The sequence below is a fragment of the Polyergus mexicanus genome, unplaced genomic scaffold (assembly GCF_030449975.1).
Source record: "Polyergus mexicanus isolate NDT 795.1 unplaced genomic scaffold, iyPolMexi1.0 SCAF_1, whole genome shotgun sequence".
Taxonomy (NCBI): Eukaryota; Metazoa; Arthropoda; class Insecta; order Hymenoptera; family Formicidae; genus Polyergus; species Polyergus mexicanus.
In genome coordinates this window covers 7,995,644-8,016,056 of record NW_027223321.1, presented here as the reverse complement: position 1 = coordinate 8,016,056, position 20,413 = coordinate 7,995,644, and the positions used below count along the sequence as shown (strand labels likewise).

Genomic DNA, 20,413 nt, shown 5'->3' with positions numbered 1-20,413 from the left:
GGATAATCGCTCGTGTCGAATCTAGCGATATCGCGTTTCATATTACACATCCTCGCACTCGATGTGATAAATCAAACTGTCTGTATCGGTGTACATTATTTTACAATTTTTGCGATATAACGGCAACATGTACTCGTGGTGAAAATCGTATAAACACACTTTCGATATATCGTGTATACATATACCAACATAGATCGGTTTATTGAATTTCACCTCGAGGTTGCGCAGTTCAACGGCGACCAAATTTTCGGAAAAGACGCTCCTGCTATGAAAATTTGGTTTCGCGATCATCGCCTCCGCGCCGTATCGCCCGTCCCACTTTGTTAATAATTTTACATCGACGTGATTGCGCACGTTTTCCATAGTTTTACCGAATACCGCGTTGTTCATTAACTTGTACAAATTTTTCTCGAAATCGTTTGTCGCGCGCGTTCTAAACCGGGTGTTGAGTTCGATGTAATCGCGGAGCCATGCGGATTGAGCGAATTGCAATACGCGATGTATCTTTGCGATGCGAAGGCCGTGACGCGTGCATTGCTGCAGGTTGCTATAATGCATGACGTAACGCTTCTTATCGTATAAAGTCGCGAGGAGCTTGTCCTGCCGCTTGCCGGGCGGCTTATCGCGCGTTGGACAGAACGGTAGATCAGCGTGCGCGTCGTGAAGATGTTGCGAATACTCCAAATCGACCTCGAGAATATAACCTGTGGTTGAATCCGAAGCGATCGCGCTAACGTCAAAGTCAGAGATGTCGTCGACCCATCGAAAATCGGCATAGGGCAACGGTTGACACATCGCCCAACCGTACAAGTTGTTTACATCGAAATACATCATGTACGACGATGGTTTCGATGGGTCGTAAGACGGCATGTACTTGTTATTGGCTCGCGTGTATCTGCCGGAACATTGGCTCAGGTCACCGCGTATTCCCCGTTCGATAAACATAACCATATCGATATCAGTAAGTAATTCGAACGTAATATTCGTATGTTTTAGCATCGCATCCCACATGTATCCGGGAAGAGTATAATAATACGCGGGATCGAGCCCGTAACTCTCGATACATTTGTTGCGAAAATTTTCAAAAACGTCGTCCAATAACAAGACATCCGTTTTTAAATACAGATCGCTGTATTCGCCTAGCGTTCGAACGGAGAACCGCCTCCAAACATTTTCGGCGTGCACGTAGTCGCTCTCGGATACGGTGTCACCGGTCAAGGAACTATAAAATGATTCGCGCGGTGGTAAACACATATCGTGCAACCTATCGACACAGTCAATGTATTCGTATGAAAAGACACCTTTTTGTGTCAATAAATTGAACTCTTCGATCGATAAATTTTGAAATTTCGATTTTAAAATTTGAAGTTTATCATTATTTAGAAACGATGCCAATTTTTCGAGACTAGTACTGAGAAATTTGTACGAATCGATGAACCGTAACTTTATATCGCTTCGCCAATCTAATTTTTCGGCGGTATCTTTAACGTGTTTTGCGAATTAAATATACTTTTCTTTCGTTATCAGTAGTACGTTGATCGAGCCTTCGAACGCGGTAGCTATTTCCTCGATGATAAAATGTGAATCGTAACCGGATAAATTGTGAAAAACTATTGTAATACAAAAAGAGTCTTTATAATTTAAATTGCAGTTTGAATGCGTGGGACCTCGCTACCTCCCGGTAAGATGGCAATGATTGCGTACGCGTGTATCGTCTTGCGTAAACGGTTTTTCGCAAATGTGACAGTGTGTCGCGCTGTGAAACTTTTCCCGCTCATCTCGCGTTAAATTCGGGGACATTCGTGGTTAAAATAATCGTTATGCGTTGCGCTAAATTTTTTAATTTTTCCACGAACCACGAAACGCAATCGGTACTACGGCGAGAATAAAACGCAGATAACGATTCGTCGTACGAACAATGTACATAATAAGCTACGCTAAATATTTGATGATGCTGAAACGTGTACGTAGACGCCATCGGATCACCGTCGGTCTTCCTCAGCACGCACTCCAAGTCGGCGTATACGACGAAGGGAAGTCGCTCCTTTCTGTTGTAGTTGTTGAACGCGAGCCACTTGTCTTTATCGCTCGGTAACCGGATGGCGCACTCGTTCATTTCTCGGCAATCTACAATGTGCGACTGCAACTTGTCGTCCGATCTAAAATAGTGTAAACATCTGTAAAAAAGAAATAATTAATTTTTCTTTCGTATATTTTATATATTGCATTTTTATTAAATATACGTACCGATCGCAGATATATTTTTGGCCATCAGGTTTGCTCAGTTGCGAGCTCACGAGGCGGGATAAATTCTTGATCCACGCAAAATGTCCTACGTCTTGCGAATCTTGCATGTACAGCAAGTTGATGTGTCTGTCCTTCTTTTGCATCGAAAGACGTATCGGGACAATGCTATTCTCTTTCTCGATGCAGTATACATTTATCGAAATGTTGTTGTAAAGTTCAAATTTTTTAATTTGACTCAATGTCATCGGAAACTCAATGTCTTGGAGATTTAGCACTGTCGTATAATGTGGATACGAAGATTCCCGTTCCGCGTTTCTTTCAGCTGGATGTAGAGCGGCGACCACCGCCCACGCGAAACACGCATTGTCTTTAGATTGCACGTTTATTACCGCTCTCTTCATTGTTATTTCTCGCGGTAATTTAATATGACACCCCGCGCGCATTGGATTATATTTATTTATATTTACAGTTAAATCGAGAATTCGCGACAAAGCCCACCCGCTATCGCGTTCTTGAAATTCTTCGAGCGAGGCAAGCGTGGACTCGACGACGCGTCGCTCGTACCACTCGTGTAAATCGGACGTGCGAAAGAGTTCATAGTTTCTGGTATTTACACTTTTATTTGCGCTCTTATCGCCCGACACGAATTCACCGTTGAACACAGTGTTCACTTTCACGTTATTATGTCTTTCCATAACTTTTTGCACGTGTTCGAGCACGATGTCTTTGGCGTCCTCGAGAAATTGTCACGGTTCGATATAATCTGCGTTAATCACCGCACCGGTCAGTATACGGTTTTCGAACGCGGTATCGATCTCTCGCCAAACGAGTCTTTCCGCGGTATTGTCACCATTGTAATCACCACCGCTGTGTATAAACTGTCTCTCTAATCGAGTCCTCGCACCCTCGAGTCGCGCGATTCTAGCCACCAAAGATTGTCGAACTCCGATCGAGAGTCGCGGACGCTTGACACGACTGTGTTCTTCGAGCTGTTTGATAAATTCCTCGCATCGCTGCGCCCACGCGAAATACTCGCCCAAGGTAGCGACTCGACGCGACAGCTCCAACAGGTCGCGTTCGGTTTGCTCGGTGTTTTCCATGTTTTTATTATTATTATTTTTTCACACTTTTTATGCCAATGTTTTTTTTACTGTGTGCAAATTGGGCACATATTGCATGGAAAGATCAGATACATCGGAAGTCTGCAATTGGAGCAGGACCGGCCACTTATCGCGTCGTATATCTCAATCACATGCTTCCGAACAGCATACATGTATCCGAAATCAGTATCTGCTATGGAGATCATACACGAAGCACATACGGCAAAAGAACCACCCGTGTTATTGTTCAGGAAGTTGTTTTTATCTCTCCTGCAATTTCTTTGTATGGATGATGATAGTTTGCGGTATTCATCCTCCCTTCTGACGTTATTTAAGCCAGATGCCAGCAACTTCCTTCTTTTTCTATCAACTGGAAGGTGTTGGTGGAGATCCACACTCGGTTTTTTTCGTCTTCCTTCGTTCGTTGTGTTTCCAAGGCGGCCGTGGTCGCATCTCTGAAACAGGTCCACAAGTCCTCCGACGTGGATAGCCCTTCCATACTCATTGATGTAATTTTCTCATCCAGTCTAACTGCGAAAGCTTCCCGGTCAGCAATCGATGGTAATCTGCTTCCTCTTGCAGCTCTTCTGTAGACCTTTGTCTTTACCTGGAGTTTATATGTCAATAATCTGTGATCTGTACCACAATCGGCTCCCGGGAGAGTCTTCGTCGAACGTATGGTCGATCTCCACCAATTGCAGATTAAAATGTAGTCAATTTGGTTTTTGGTACGCATGTCTGGCGAACGCTATGTATACATCTTTCTTATGTGTTGTTGGAAGACTGTGTTTGCTATCGTAAAATTGTTGTCAATGCAAAACTGAATGAGTCTTTCACCTCTCTCGTTCCGGTTCCCGATTCCGTATTTTCCAACTACATGAAATTTTCCAACTCAATGAAAAATACATGTTTGAAATTATTTCTGATTCGTATACAATGAACTGAATGTTTCAAATATGTACATTAATCGATATATACAAACACAAGTTATATTGTTGTTAAGTTGTCTATTATAATCTGGTAAGAGAAATAGCTTACATAAATGTTCTATTTTTATTTTTTAAATATGCTGTCTTGTCAATCTTTTTAATGGTGACCACCCCGTATTTTCTACTACTTTATAAGTTCTAAAAGAGGCTGCCCACGCGACAGAGGAGATGACGACTCCTGCTGCGATATTCCGTATCGTATATTAATGAGACTTATCAGTATTTTGAATCATCGAACTAAGTTCGATAATAAATAATTTTACAGACAAATTGATGAGTTTTATACAACACGGAGAGATTTTCGTCGATGTAGATGTAGATGCTCGATTAGCGTCGTTGCCGTTAGCGCAATGCTTTTAGTTTTTAGTGAATTAATGTACCAACAAGTATCAAGCTGACATTTAATATACATGATAACCGCGATATTTTGTTAACAAGATTTGTTGGAGGATGTATTAATTATTAAATAATATCGCTCTGTGTGTTCAATAATATGGCAGTTTGACAAATTTTATATGTATCCAATTCTCTAGTAATATAAATAATAAAATTAAAAAGTTAAAATTCTAGTAATGTCTCTGGCATGTATATTGATTCTACAATCATATTAGAAATCGGATACTATCCAAATTGATACTTTAAATAACTGAAATACAATTGTTATAAATAATATATAAATAAATCTAGTTTATATCTAACATATATTTTGATTATTATTTTTCTAAATATTACGAGAAACGCTTTTCAAAAAATTTATACATTCTGCACACACATATAATAAATTACAAAATATAAATTCATATTAATTTAATAATATTGCGAGTGACATTTCTTCATAATTACAACATATAAATGTTTCTGTCGCTGAATGAAATGGAAATTATATTACACAGTCATATGGAATACCTCAAAAAAATAATAAAATTTTTCTTTAGAAAATTATTATTGGACAAGTTGTGCTTTTTCACGATTAGCCAAATATTTCTAAAAGTATATAAATTAATATATATATATATATATATATATATATATATATATATATATAATACAGTAAAATAATTTATTCATAATTAATTATTTGCAACAAATATTTATCGTTATTTTTCTCTTATAAGTGATCAAAAAAAGAGATTATTCTTTGCGCTATTATGTGTCGATATACATTTATTTACAAATATTTTTCATTAAGGAAGAGAAACGATATATAAAATGATATAAGATGCGTATCATCTTTTATCGTTGGCGATTAAAGTTGTAACGAGAAAAAGTAAACTGTATTATTTTCCATCGCTTTTTGCATTTTTTTGTATATAACGAATAAATTGGAAATCGTTCTCCCGACTCGATATGTTAACAACAACATTCACGTCGAAATTTAATTCGAAGTACTCTATGATTCTATTTGCGTCACTGCAAAATGCTGTGACGCACGTAAGCGGTTTCGCTTGAATTTGTATGAATTCCATAAATATTGGTGCCGATATACAATAACGATAAAGATTTGCTATTTATGATGTTGCTTTATGAAGCGTGAAATTGTCGCGCGTATTATAGCTTATTATAGTAATTAGATGAAGAAAAATTTTATACCTTCCTTTATACCTTGGAAGCAATTACAAAATGAGAAATAATTGAAATAAAACGATAAATTTTCGAAATAGTAATAAAATTCTTTTATTTATAGTTCCATTTCATTAAGATATTCTAACGTATTCTAAAAAGTATATTGTTATTTAATTAATTATTAAAAAAGAACTTAACCTTGAGTGCATCATAAATCGAATTTTAACAAGCGTTTAAAATGAGACGATTCTAGAAATCGTATTTCATATAGATATATTCGTGCGATTTAATTTGTGTAAATTTCAAAATGCACTATTTGTTATAAATAGTATTAGTACAATAATATAAATTAAAAAATGTAGCATTATGTCTTCACTTATACATACTCGTCCTATAGAGAGTACTTCATGTATAACTGAATTTAAAAACGCAGTTTTGTCTCTATCTATTCTGTTTTTGTAATACTTCATATAGTACTTCGTATAACTTACTCTATCGATATATATTTACTATGTATATACATCCACGAATACATAGCGTAAATGATATTATATATTTAAGGCTCCTGAGTAGTCGCCGCGGTCATATTGGAATGATGACGTCAGAAGCGAAAAATGACACGCTGAGAATTCTTGCGTGCTATTTTTAAATAAAAAGATATTTTAAAGAAACAAGACTACAGATCGCTTTAGTATACTCGTAAAATTGTCCAAAAACTAAGCTTTTCCTTTGACAATTAATAAATAACTGTAAAATGAGTGTCAAAATAAGCCTAGTCATACGGGAAAACATGTAGTTTGACAGCTGTCGAAAGAAGTGGAAAATGTTCTTTTTACATAATACTTAACTTGCTAAGCTTAGTTTTCGGACAATTTTATAAGTTTCACAAATACGTTACACATCACAGCATTAGCATAAAGTGAATAATTACGAAATGGCATGCAAGAATAATTTGGGCTGCCAAAACGTCACTTTTCTCGCCTCATAGTTCATCGATTTGCAACGTGAGGCGCTGCATAAAAATTCTGACATATGGGTAACACGCTGGTAACTTGTAGCTAACACGTAACATATATATAGTATATATCTATTATATAGTGTAGTACTCTATTAGAAAAATACTTGAGCAAAGGAAGGACGCAATGCTCAGCCATTTCCCAAAACATTTGATTTTAATAATATTTAAATAATATATTTTCTTATACATATACAGCTCCGTTAGGTCGATTATTGAGAAGGCGACGTAGCTCGGGCATTAAAGCGGGGGTGACTACCACGCATCAGACCCGGGTTCAATTCTTGTCCCTGGCACTTTTTTCTCATTCTTTTTTATACAATCTAGCAACGAATATTTATTCATGTAAAATAAAGGTAATTAAATTAAATTTTTTTTAATTGCACTTTTGGAAGGCAATTTTCTTTTAATTTATTCAATTTAATTTATTCAATTTTAATTTATTATTTTATACATTCTATCCGATACAAAACGAAATAAATAAAACGCCACTTTTTGAACATAATTATAATTTAATACAAAATTACAACAAGTAATTACGACAAGTATATCATCCGAATAATTGTAACCGATCTGTAAAGAATGTTGATGTTACTGATAATAAGGATGAATAAGTTTTGACACATTTGTTTGTAATTTTGTATTAAATTATAACTATGTTCAAATAGTGGCGTTTTATTTGCTTTATTTTATGTTGAGTAGAATGCATAAAATAATAAGGTTGTAAGTTTAACAAAAATTATGCTCAGTTTCATAAATAAATTAAAAGAAAATTGCCTTCCGAATGTGCAAATTAAAAAAAATTTAATTTAATTAACTTTATTTTACATGAATAAATATTTGTTGTTAGATTGTATGAAAAAAGAATGAGAAAAAGAGTGGCAGGGACAAGAATTGAACCCGGATTGGATGCGTGATAGTCACGCGCTTAATGCCCGAGCTATACCGCCTTTTCGCTAATTGATATAACGGAGCCAGATATATGAAAGCCATATTGTTTAAATCATTTTCTTGGAAATGGCTAAGCATTGCGCTCTATCCCTTTGCTCAAGTATTTTTCTAATAGAGTACTACACTATAAAAGCCTTTTTCAATTCGGTAATCCTAAAGTCGCGTCCTCCCCTGCTAGTCACAGGAACGTGCGCATCGTAAATATAATAGCACAATACTCTAGTTCTCTAGTAGTAGAGGTTCTCATTAAAATTTTCTATTCAATATTTTATTTTGTATTAATAACAAAAATAATTATTATTCTATTATTAATTACGTATATGTACGTTCTATAACAATTCAAAATATTTATGTTTTATGGTTATCAAAGTATTGTGCTATCACATTTGTGATACGCACGTTCTTGAAACTAAGTGATGCGCTCCTTAGTTACGATTTACGATGCAGTGATGTGTTGCTAAGGAGCGAGGGATAAGAGGGAAGCAGCGAGCAGTAGGCGTGAGCTAAAAAATCCAGCCGAAAGTTACATATAAATCCAGTTCACTTATATCAGTGCTGCTGGGATTTACTTGCACATTTCGGCCCGATTCTGTGGCTCACGCCTATTGCCCCCCACTCACCGCTCGTGCGTTAGCAACGAGTCGCCAGATATGCGTGACTAAGGACCGCGACGCTTCGTCTCAAGAACGTTTATATGTAAGAATGCCCAAATATAATAATAAGACAATACTTTTCTAAATACACCGCGAAAATTCTTAGAATTAAAAGTTTTTTTCAATATTTTATAATTTATTGATATAAAATATTAAAGAAAAACTTTTAATTATAGAAAAGTATTGTCTTATTATATTTGGGCATTCTTATATACGGACGCTCCTGAGACAAAGCGTCGCGTTCCTTAGTTACGCGTATCTGGAGACTCGTTGCTAACGCACGAGCGGTGAGTGGGGAACAATAGGCGTGAGTCACGAAATCGGGCCAAAATGTGCAAGTAAATCCCAGCACTGACTTATATGATAAGTCGTTGAACAGGGTTCTTATTCCTACCGCAGCATCTTTATTCCTATGTCGCCACCGTCAACTCGGAGTTTCACGGTGATTACTCAGGAGAACGCGAAAATTCTTTATTTTGTAAAATCTTTTTGTTGATTATAGATATCAACAAATCCTTTCCCACAATTAAGGTACACATAATAACGGAGTGCGGAGTTTAACATTTCATATGAAAAGTTAAAAAAAATGAGAAAATTACAGTTTTGTTATCGGCTTCGATCTGCCGTCAACATTTACTTAATATAACAAATTTGTAATCTGTACGTGCCTAATCAGTAAACCCCGCACTCGGCATTTCATCAAAGAGTATAAGTGAACTTAGAGAATTGAATTTAGAAGTTTTATAAAAAAGATTTTACGATGCAACAGTTTCGTGCCTATGTGTGTGTGCGAGATGGAGGCTCAAGAGTAAAACAGAGCAGTAGATTAGTTGCGTGATGTCGCGATAGACGGAGCTGCAATCTTACATGACAAGGACAGACATAATGGTACTACCTTTGTCTCTTTCATGCGTGTAGAGTAATATACATGTACGCACTAACATTATTGCAGTATCTTTTTTCTCTCGATCATACACTCTGTCTCTTTCTAATCGCTCGCTCGCTATGTACTACGTATCGCTTAACTTCATGCTTCTCGCATATTCATTTACGCGTTCACTCGCGCTTCTCTCTCTCTCTCTCTCTCTCTCTCTCTCTCTCTCTCTCTCTCTCTCTCTCTCTCTCTCTCTCTCTCTCTTTCTTTCTGCTCGTTCATTATTGTATATTGTATTCTTTTATTCCCATTATTATATTCTTTTATTTGCTCAATTTTTATTCTTTCTATTCTCGTCTCCCTACATGAAAATAAATAAATTTATTTATTTATGTTTATTTGATACATCATAAATGAGATACACAAGTTATTTTCTTTTCTATTTAACTATAGTTAAATACAACACATGTACATACAAAAATACACATAATTAAATACTTTTTCTATTTATGACATACACAATATCTCATTTATGTTATAAAATAATGTATAAAATAAAGACGAATAAATTAATGTATTATTATGTAGGAAGACGAGAATATAGAAAGAATAAAAGTCGAAGAAATAAAAGAATATAATAATAGGGATGTAAGAATACAATAAAAAACGAGAAACAAGCGAGATGACAAACATCAAAGAGTTCCGAAGTCTCGTTCGCGAGCCTCTCTTTATCTATAATATCTCGGGTTACATATCGTTCGTAAAATTTCTGTTTTTCGTATTTTATCGATATCACAATAATTTTAATAGATTAATGAGATTCTTGCGATTAAAATAATACTAAACATGACATAAATCGGATAATTTTTAATCAGTTATGTTATTAAAATTATGATTACTTATTTCATTTAAAATAATCGGATTTATATCGTATTTGGTGTCATTTTAATCGCAAAAATGTAATTAATCTATTACAATTATTTTCAGATATATAAAATGCGAAATACAAAAGTTTTATTTTCTATAGTAAGATGACATATATACGTGAAAGATTACAGATAAAAGGAGTCACGCGAGCGAGGCTTCCGAACTCTTTCATGTTTGTCATCTCACTTACTCCTTCATTCTTTCTCGCTCTCGCTTTTGTCGACTCTTCAGCGTCGGGGATCTTTCCTTATCTACAAAATATAAACATCTTCTAAATAAAAAGTGAAACTTGTATTTTCCATTTCATCTGTATAAAAATAATTATAATGGATTAATGAGATTCTTGCGATTAAAATGACACGAAACATGACATAAATTGGATTATTTTTAATCAATTATGTTATTAAAATTATGATTACTTATTTCATTTAAAATTATCCGATTTATGTCATATTTGGTGTTATTTTAATCGCAAGAATCTCATTAATCCATTATAATTATTTTTATACTAATAAAATACAATATGAAAGTTTCAGTTTTTATTTTATAAGATGTTTATATATAGTAGATAAGGAAAGATCCCTGCGCGATGCTGGAGAGTCGACAAAAGCGAAAGCGAGAAAGAATGAAGGAGCAAGCGAGACGACAAATATCGAAGAGTTCCGAAGTCTCGCTCGTGAGGCTCCCTTTATCTATAATCTTTCACGTTAGATTAATATAAATAAATTATTATAAAATTTATATATATATATACAGGGTGTCCGGCGTCAATCGCATTACCGGTCGTGTGCAGGTAGAGCAGATGAAATCGAGAAGAAAAGTCCTTTATCTTTTTTTTCTATAACACTTAATAAAAGAGTTATTATTGAGTAAAGTTTGGCCAATCAGCGCCGACCTTTAGCCGGGCGCACGTCAGTGAGCCGCGCGATGTGAAGTGTGCAGCGGTGCACACTATCAAGCGCGCGGTTCACCGACGTGCGCCCTGCTAAAGATTGGCGCTGATTGGCCAGACTTTACTCAATAATAACTCTTTTATTAAGTATTATATAAAAAATTGGTACAGGACTTTTCTTCTCGGTTTCACCTGCTCTACCTGCACATGACCGGTGATGCGGATGACGCCGGACACCCTGTATATATATGTCATGTTACTATAGAAAATCAAATGTCTGTATTTCGCATTTTATATATCCGAAAATAATTTAAATGCATTAATTACATTATTGTGATTAAAATGACACGTCGTAAAATATTAATAAATAATGTTTTTATGTATCGAATTAATTTTAATCAATTTGAAAATAACTTTTTATTCGGTTACAGAATATTCGTTTATAAAGATGCGCATTTGTTTTTATTATTACGCGATATTTGTAGCATGCATGTATCTAAGTATGTATGTATGTATCGGGGAATAAGTCGACTGTACTATTCACACGCACACAGCGAGGCACATGCGATAATATCAGTGCGCGGCAGTACTCAGTCTCAGTCTCAGTCGCGCGTATTATGTACGTACGCGTAACGAGAAATAATCGCAAAAGTGTGCTCAACCGTTATAACGCGTTATAACGCGTCGAATTTAAAAAACGAGTGTTGTGTTTGTGTAGTTATAGTGTGTTCATATAATGGGGCAAAAATGTAATGAGAAACGCTTGCCTCGCTTTGCCCGCAGACTTTCTTTAAAAAGAATAAGGGTCAAAAGGTTAGTATATTTATATACCATAATTCTAGAAGGAATTGTTTTAATGTATACTATATACTAATCCCAGACAGCACAAGGATGTCCTTAGGACGTCCAAAGGGCATCCAGGACATACATGTAGGATATCCTCAGGATATCCCATTGTAATCCTCAGATCTCCTCTGGATGTCCTGAGGAAGAGTAAATGATAGCCGTATATTAACCGTATATTAATGGAGAATGCAGGGAGATCCTGTGGAACATCCTAAGGATTTTTATAGAATATGTTAGGGATATTTTTCGTATGTTTCAAGGAGCAAATTTTAAAATTTAAATATAAATTAAAATTATGTTTTGTTATTTACTGCCAATATTAAAAATCTAATATTAAAAATAGTTCACCGTTCTTTAATATTTGAGGCTTTTGTGCTGTACATGATTATTTTAGGTTTGGCTCCCGGGTTTGAGTTGTGTAATATTGTCTAAACAATCCAATATCTGAATTCCCTATGTTGGGATTGCATCAGAAATTGGACTGATAGAAAATAATTACATTTGTAATTTCCTGTCAGTTGCTCTTTGCAAGCTTTATAATTCTCATGACCAAATCTCAAATACGAGTTCGCGTGTCGCATAGCGGTAAACAAACGAACTAGCGGTTGAATACTATTGTTTTAAAGTTTTTGGAATGTTGCGAACAGTAACATTTCTCATGAAATATTAAATAAATAATAATTTTGGATATATGAAAATGTGCGCATCAAATTCAATTATAAATATTAAACGAAATTAACGTTAACAATTAATTGCACATGTATATGTCCTCTGGAAATCCAAAAGACATCCAATATAATAGACAAGGCAGATATATCCTACAGACATCTAGGGGTTATCCAGTGGACATTTATAGGACATTAATACTTATTATAATACTTAAGATTTCTAAATTATATTAAATAGCCGACACAACTAAAAATAATTATGTATGCATATTAAATTTTTATAAATATATTTATAATAATATCTTAAAACATCCTACAAATGTCCTGAACCGTCCTGGACATATTCAGGATGATCCTGAGGATGTTTTGTGCTGTCTGGGATATGTCGCTAGATATAATTGAATTTCTTTTCCGTGCAGTTTACACAAAAATATAAGTATGATAATGTAATATTATATTATATAAAAATGTAATATTTCAAGTTTCTTTTTTTATTTTTTGATTATATCTTTAAAGCAATCCCTGAATAGAAAACAACATAAAGACATTTGTATAAAAAAATTGTAACAAAATTAATCTTTAAATAGAATTTAGAATTACTACAATACATGAACATACACATTATATATATATGATGCACATAGTATTTAGTACTTATATAGTATTTTTGTTATAAAGAAATGGACAGACATGGGCAAAAGAGAGAGAGAGAGAGAGAGAGAGAGAGAGAGAGAGAGAGAGAGAGAGAGAATAGAAATGAGTAAGCGAGGGAATGGCTGTACAACGATATATCGATTAATAATTCACATCAGTCGCTAAATATTAGTGAGCATAAAGTATTACTACGGAAAAAGATCCAACTATTTCCTTTTTTTTCTTACTTTTGGCACTTGCTCACTTACACTCATATCCTCTTTCTCTTTGCCCATTCTTCTCTGTCCGCCTCTTTCTGATCCGAGCATACTATATGTGTGTTATATATTATCTATATGCGATCTTTTCATGAACTGGTTGTAAATATTTCATACCAGATGCGGTTTGCATGAGCGTTCTGGTTAAAAATATATCCCAGAGGCGATTTACGTGTGCTGGTTATTGTAAAAAATATTTCAGAGGCGATTTACGTGTGCTGGTTATTGTAAAAAATATTCCAGAGGCGATTTACGTATGCTGGTTATTGTAAAAAGTATTCCAGAGGCAATGTACGTGTGCTGGTTGCTTTACAATATTTTGAACCGGATTTAATAGTTATGTAAGATTAGCAATATAACCGTTATTATATATTATAATACATATATATGTATTGTGCCATTGTATGTATGTATGTATGTATGTATGTATGTACACACACACACACACACACCCACACACACACACACACACACACACACACATATATATATATATAGAAAAGTCCATATAAGTAATGTGTGCAATTGTGTTCAAATATGCAGAGTTGGGAACGTTACTCTATAAAAGTAACGCGTTATCGTTACCGTTATTTTTTATAAAAAGTATCTCGTTACCGTTACTCGTTACTAATTTTAAAAAGTAACGCGTTACCGTTACCGTTACTTGAAAAATAACGACTCGTTACTTTTTCGTTATGTTTTCGTTTTTTGTAATGCTAAAATAAGCTATTAGATTATACAATTATTTAATAATCAATATTAAATGTAATAATCTATGTTACAATTAAAAACTCTAAAATTAGTCTCTATACAGCAAGCGTTTTTTTATATTAAACTTATTTAATGATTCTAATTTTTTATGTTAATATCTTTACTTTTCAATACGCTTATCTTTATAAGAATTTAAATTGTAATTTACAAATTTCAAATTTGTCGAAAATTTTTATGGAACATTGTTTTTAAATATTGATAAGAGAAATATTGATATTATTAAGAGTGTATTCCAATATTCACTATCGGTAATTGTAAAATCTATAATTTACGTTACTATAGATTTTCAGTACTGGCAGTGACTATCGGAATACAGCCTATGATAGAAGGCTACAAAATATTTTTCAAAAAATACATCTATTAAATAGATATGAGATAATAAAGAATCAAAAAATAACGATAAAAGTAACGACTAATCCGTTACCGTTACTGTAAAAATGTAACGACGTTACCGTTATCGTTACAAATAGAAAAAAGTAACGATCGTTACCGAAAAAAAGTAACTGTAACGGTAACGACGTTACAAGTAACGCGTTACTTCCCAACCCTGCAAATATGCAATAAAGGCAGACACGTGTCTATGTTATACTATTATCTATACGCTTAGATGCGCTTAGATATGCGTGCGAGGCAATAGAGCAGTAGAAATACACGATGTTGTCCGATTTCATCATATTGAACACAATTCTCTTTCAAATATGCATAAAACATGCAGAAATATTATTGGTAACAGCGGAACTAAAATTATTGATATTATCGATAATTTCGGTCGGTATTATCGATAATTTTAGTTACGCTTAAATGAGGGCGCTAACCCGTCGGAGTTCGGCCGTCATTTTAGGATCCCCTTAAGAGGATGCCGGATTACCGACAGAATGCGAATATTAGTAGGATTGCAAAATCTTTTTGTTGATATAGATATCAACAAATCCTTTTCCACAATTAAGGTACACATAATAACGGAGTGCGGAGTTTAACATTTCATATGAAAAGTTGAAAAAAATGAGAAAATTACAGTTTTGTTATCGGCTTCTGCCGTCAACATTTACTTAATATAACAAATTTGTAATCTGTGCGTGCCTAATCAGTGAACTCCGCACTCGGCATTTCATCAAAGAGTATAAGTGAACTTAGAGAAGTGAATTTAGAAGCTTTATAAAAAAGATTTTACGATGCTACACTTTCGTGTATATGTGTGTGTGCGAGATGGAGGCTCAAGAGTAAAACAGAGCAGTAGATTAGTTGCGTGATGTCGCGATAGACGGAGCTGCAATCTTACATGACAAGGACAGACATAATGGTACTACCTTTGTCTCTTTCATGCGTGTAGAGTAATATACATGTACGCACTAACATTATTGCAGTATCTTTTTTCTCTCGATCATACACTCTGTCTCTTTCTAATCGCTCGCTCGCTATGTACTACGTATCGCTTAACTTCATGCTTCTCGCATATTCATTTACGCGTTCACTCGCGCTTCTCTCTCTCTCTCTCTCTCTCTCTCTCTCTCTCTCTCTCTCTCTATCTCTCTCTCTCTCTCTCTCTCCCTCTCTCTCTCTCTCTCTCTCTCTTTCTTTCTGCTCGTTCATTATTGTATATTGTATTCTTTTATTCCCATTATTATATTCTTTTATTTGCTCAATTTTTATTCTTTCTATTCTCGTCTCCCTACATGAAAATAAATAAATTTATTTACTTATGTTTATTTGATACATCATAAATGAGATACACAAGTTATTTTCTTTTCTATTTAACTATAGTTAAATACAACACATGTACATACAAAAATACACATAATTAAATACTTTTTCTATTTATGACATACACAATATCTCATTTATGTTATAAAATAATGTATAAAATAAAGACGAATAAATTAATGTATTATTATGTAGGAAGACGAGAATATAGAAAGAATAAAAGTCGAAGAAATAAAAGAATATAATAATGGGGATGAAAGAATACAATAAAGAACGAGAAGCAAGCGAGATGACAAACATCAAACAGTTCCGAAGTCTCGTTCGCGAGACTCTCTTTATCTATAATATCTCGGGTTACATATCGTTCGTAAAATTTCTGTTTTTCGTATTTTATCGATATCAAAATAATTTTAATAGATTAATGAGATTCTTGCGATTAAAATAATACTAAACATGACATAAATCAGATAATTTTTAATCAGTTATGTTATTAAAATTATGATTACTTATTTCATTTAAAATAATCGGATTTATATCGTATTTGGTGTCATTTTAATCGCAAAAATGTAATTAATCCATTACAATTATTTTCAGATATATAAAATGCGAAATACGAAAGTTTTATTTTCTATAGTAAGGTGACATATATACGTGAAAGATTACAGATAAAAGGAGTCACGCGAGCGAGGCTTCGGAACTCTTTCATGTTTGTCATCTCACTTACTCCTTCATTCTTTCTCGCTCTCGCTTTTGTCGACTCTTCAGCGTCGGGGATCTTTCCTTATCTACAAAATATAATGAAGGAGCAAGCGAGACGACAAATATCGAAGAATTCCGAAGTCTCGCTTGTGAGGCTCCCTTTATCTACAATCTTTCACGTTAGATTAATATATATAAATTATTATAAAATTTATATATATATACAGGGTGTCCGGCGTCAATCGCATCACCGATCGTGTGCAGGTACAGCAGATGAAATCGAGAAGAAAAGTCCTTTACCTTTTTTTTCTATAACACTTAATAAAAGAGTTATTATTGAGTAAAGTCTGGCCAATCAGCGCCGACCTTTAGCCGGGCGCACGTCAGTGAGCCGCGCGCTGTGAAGTGTGCAGCGGCGTACACTATCAAGCGCGCGGTTCACCGACATGCGCCCGGCTAAAGATTGGCGCTGATTGGCCAGACTTTACTCAATAATAACTCTTTTATTAAGTATTATATAAAAAATTGGTACAGGACTTTTCTTCTCGGTTTCACCTGCTCTACCTGCACATGACCGGTGATGCGGTTGACGCCGGACACCCTGTATATATATGTCATGTTACTATAGAAAATCAAATGTCTGTATTTCGCATTTTATATATCCGAAAATAATTTAAATGCATTAATTACATTATTGTGATTAAAATGACATGTAAAATATTAATAAATAATGTTTTTATGTATCGAATTAATTTTAATCAATATGAAAATAACTTTATTCGGTTACAGAATATTTGTTTATAAAGATGCGCATTTGTTTTTATTATTACGCGATATTTGTAGCATGCATGTATCTAAGTATGTATGTACGTATCGGGGAATAAGGCGACTGTACTATTCACACGCAACAGCCAGGCACATGCGATAATATCAGTGCGCGGCAGTACTCAGTCTCAGGCTCAGTCGCGCGTGTTGTGTACATACGCGTAACGAGAGATAACCGCAAAAGTGTGCTCAACCGTTATAACGCGTTATAACGCGTCGAATTTAAAAAACGAGTGTTGTGTTTGTGTAGTCATAGTGTGTTCATATAATAGGGCGAAAATGTAATGAGAAACGCTTGCCTCGCTTTGCCCGCAGACTTTCTTTAAAAAGAATAAGGGTCAAAAGGTTAGTATATTTATATACCATAATTCTAGAAGGAATTGTTTTAATGTATAGTATATACTAATATGTCGCTAGATATAATTGAATTTTTTTTCCGTGCAGTTTACACAAAAATATAAGTATGATAATGTAATATTATATAAAAATGTAATATTTCAAGTTTTTTTTTTATTTTTTGATTATATCTTTAAAGCAATTCCTAAATAGAAAACAACATAAAGACCTTTGTATAAAAAAATTGTAACATAAAATTAATCTTTAAATAGAATTTAGAATTACTACAATACATGAACATACACATTATATGTATATGATGCACATAGTATTTAGTACTCATATAGTATTTTTGTTATAAAGAAATAGACAGACATGGGCAAAAAAAAGAAAGAGAGAGAGAGAGAGAGAGAGAGAGAGAGAGAGAGAGAGAGAATAGGAATGAGTAAGCGAGAGAATGGCTGTACAACGATATATCGATTAATAATTCACATCAGTCGCTAAATATTAGTGAGCAAAGTATTGCTACGGAGAAAGATCCAACTATTTCCTTTTTTTTCTTACTTTTGGCACTTGTATGGACACTTGCTCACTTACACTATATCCTCTTTCTCTTTGCCCATTCTTCTCTGTCCGTCTCTTTCTGATCCGAGCATACTATGTGTGTTATATATTATCTATATGCGATCTTTTCGTGAACTGGTTGTAAATATTTCATACCAGATGCGGTTTGCATGTGCGCTCTAAATATTGCCGAAATATTTGATCCCAGAAGCGATCTTTTCGTGAACTGGTTGTAAATATTTCATACTAGATGCGGTTTGCATGTGCGCTCTAAATATTGCCGAAATATTTGATCCCAGAAGCGATCTTTTCGTGAACTGGTTGTAAATATTTCATACCAGATGCGGTTTGCATGTGCGCTCTAAATATTGCCGAAATATTTGATCCCAGAAGCGATCTTTTCGTGAACTGGTTGTAAATATTTCATACCAGATGCGGTTTGCATGAGCGTTCTGGTTAAAAATATATCCCAGAGGCGATTTACGTGTGCTGGGTATTGTAAAAAATATCCCAGAGGCGATTTACGTGTGCTGGTTATTGTAAAAAATATTCCAGAGGCGATTTACGTGTGCTGGTTATTGTAAAAAATATTCCAGAGGCGATTTACGTGTGCTGGTTGCTTTACAATATTTTGAACCGGATGCGATTTAATAGTTATGTAAGATTAGCAATATAACCGTTATTATATATTATAATACATATATATGTATTGTGCTATTGTATGTATGTATGTATGTATCTATGTATGTATGTATATATATATATACATAAAAGGCACACATATATATATAACAATACATGCACACACACACATACACATGGCCAAATATTATTCCTCTTGGAAAGATATATGGAAAGGCACACACACACACGTACATATATATATATATATATATATAAGTCCATATAAGTAATGTGTGCAATTGTGTTCAAATATGCAAAAAAGGCAGACACGTGTATATGTTATACTGTTATCTATACGCTTAGATACGCTTAGATATGCGTGCGAGGCAATAGAGCAGTAGAAATACACGATGTTGTCCGATTTCAACATATTGAACACAATTCTATTTCAAATATGCATAAAACATGCAGAAATATTAATATTGGTCACAGCGGAACTAAAATTATTGATATTATCGATAATTTCGGTCGGTATTATCGATAATTTTAGTTACGCTTAGATGAGGGCGCTAACCCGTCGGAGTTCGGCCGTCGCTCCGGCATCCTCTTATCTTAATGTTGGATTTCTCTACGTATAATATATTAAAATCAGGGTTGGGAAGTAACGCGTTACCGTTACAGTTACTTTTTTTCGGTAACTGTAACGGTAATGGCGTTACAAATTTTATTTGTAACGGAAAAAGTAACTTCGTTACATTTTTCGGTAACGAGTAACGAATTTAACTTTATCGAATTTAATTTTATCGTTACTTTTTTCAAATTTTTTGATTTATTTAAGATATTATTCTTGCTATTGTGCGTGATAAAATTTTTATCTTAACCGTAAAGCCGTAAGCAAATCGACCAATTAGCATTCTTATTATGTTGTAAAAATGCTTGAATGTGATTGATCAACTTATGGCTCTTGCAGACCAGTGCGATGACGCGACGCGCGATATCCAATGAGAGCTTTATCTTTTCGGAAAAGCAGAGCTCTCATTTACTACCAGTTCTAAGTACCTTGCAACGAAAATTAGAAAATCTCAATAAATCTGACCTTATAGATTGCCATTCATTAGTTGAAGCTATTCAGCAAGATTTAAATAAAAGGTAACTTATTAATTTGATTAAACATATATTATTTAATTTTAAATAAGGATTTAATTGAAAAATATTATTTTATTTTAAACTATTGATTCAAAAGTATTAATTTCAATA

The 20,413-nt window shown here is 34.2% G+C and overlaps 1 protein-coding gene across 1 annotated transcript; it reads right to left on the bottom strand.

Annotated features, from left to right (window-relative positions):
- Positions 1-42: 42 nt before the first annotated feature.
- LOC138937352 (uncharacterized) lies at positions 43-3,347 on the bottom strand. Its single transcript, XM_070303544.1, is given in 4 exon segments — positions 43-1,264; positions 1,511-1,610; positions 1,918-2,159; positions 2,227-3,347. Coding segments are annotated over 4 exon segments (2,685 nt in total).
- Positions 3,348-20,413: the final 17,066 nt, after the last annotated feature.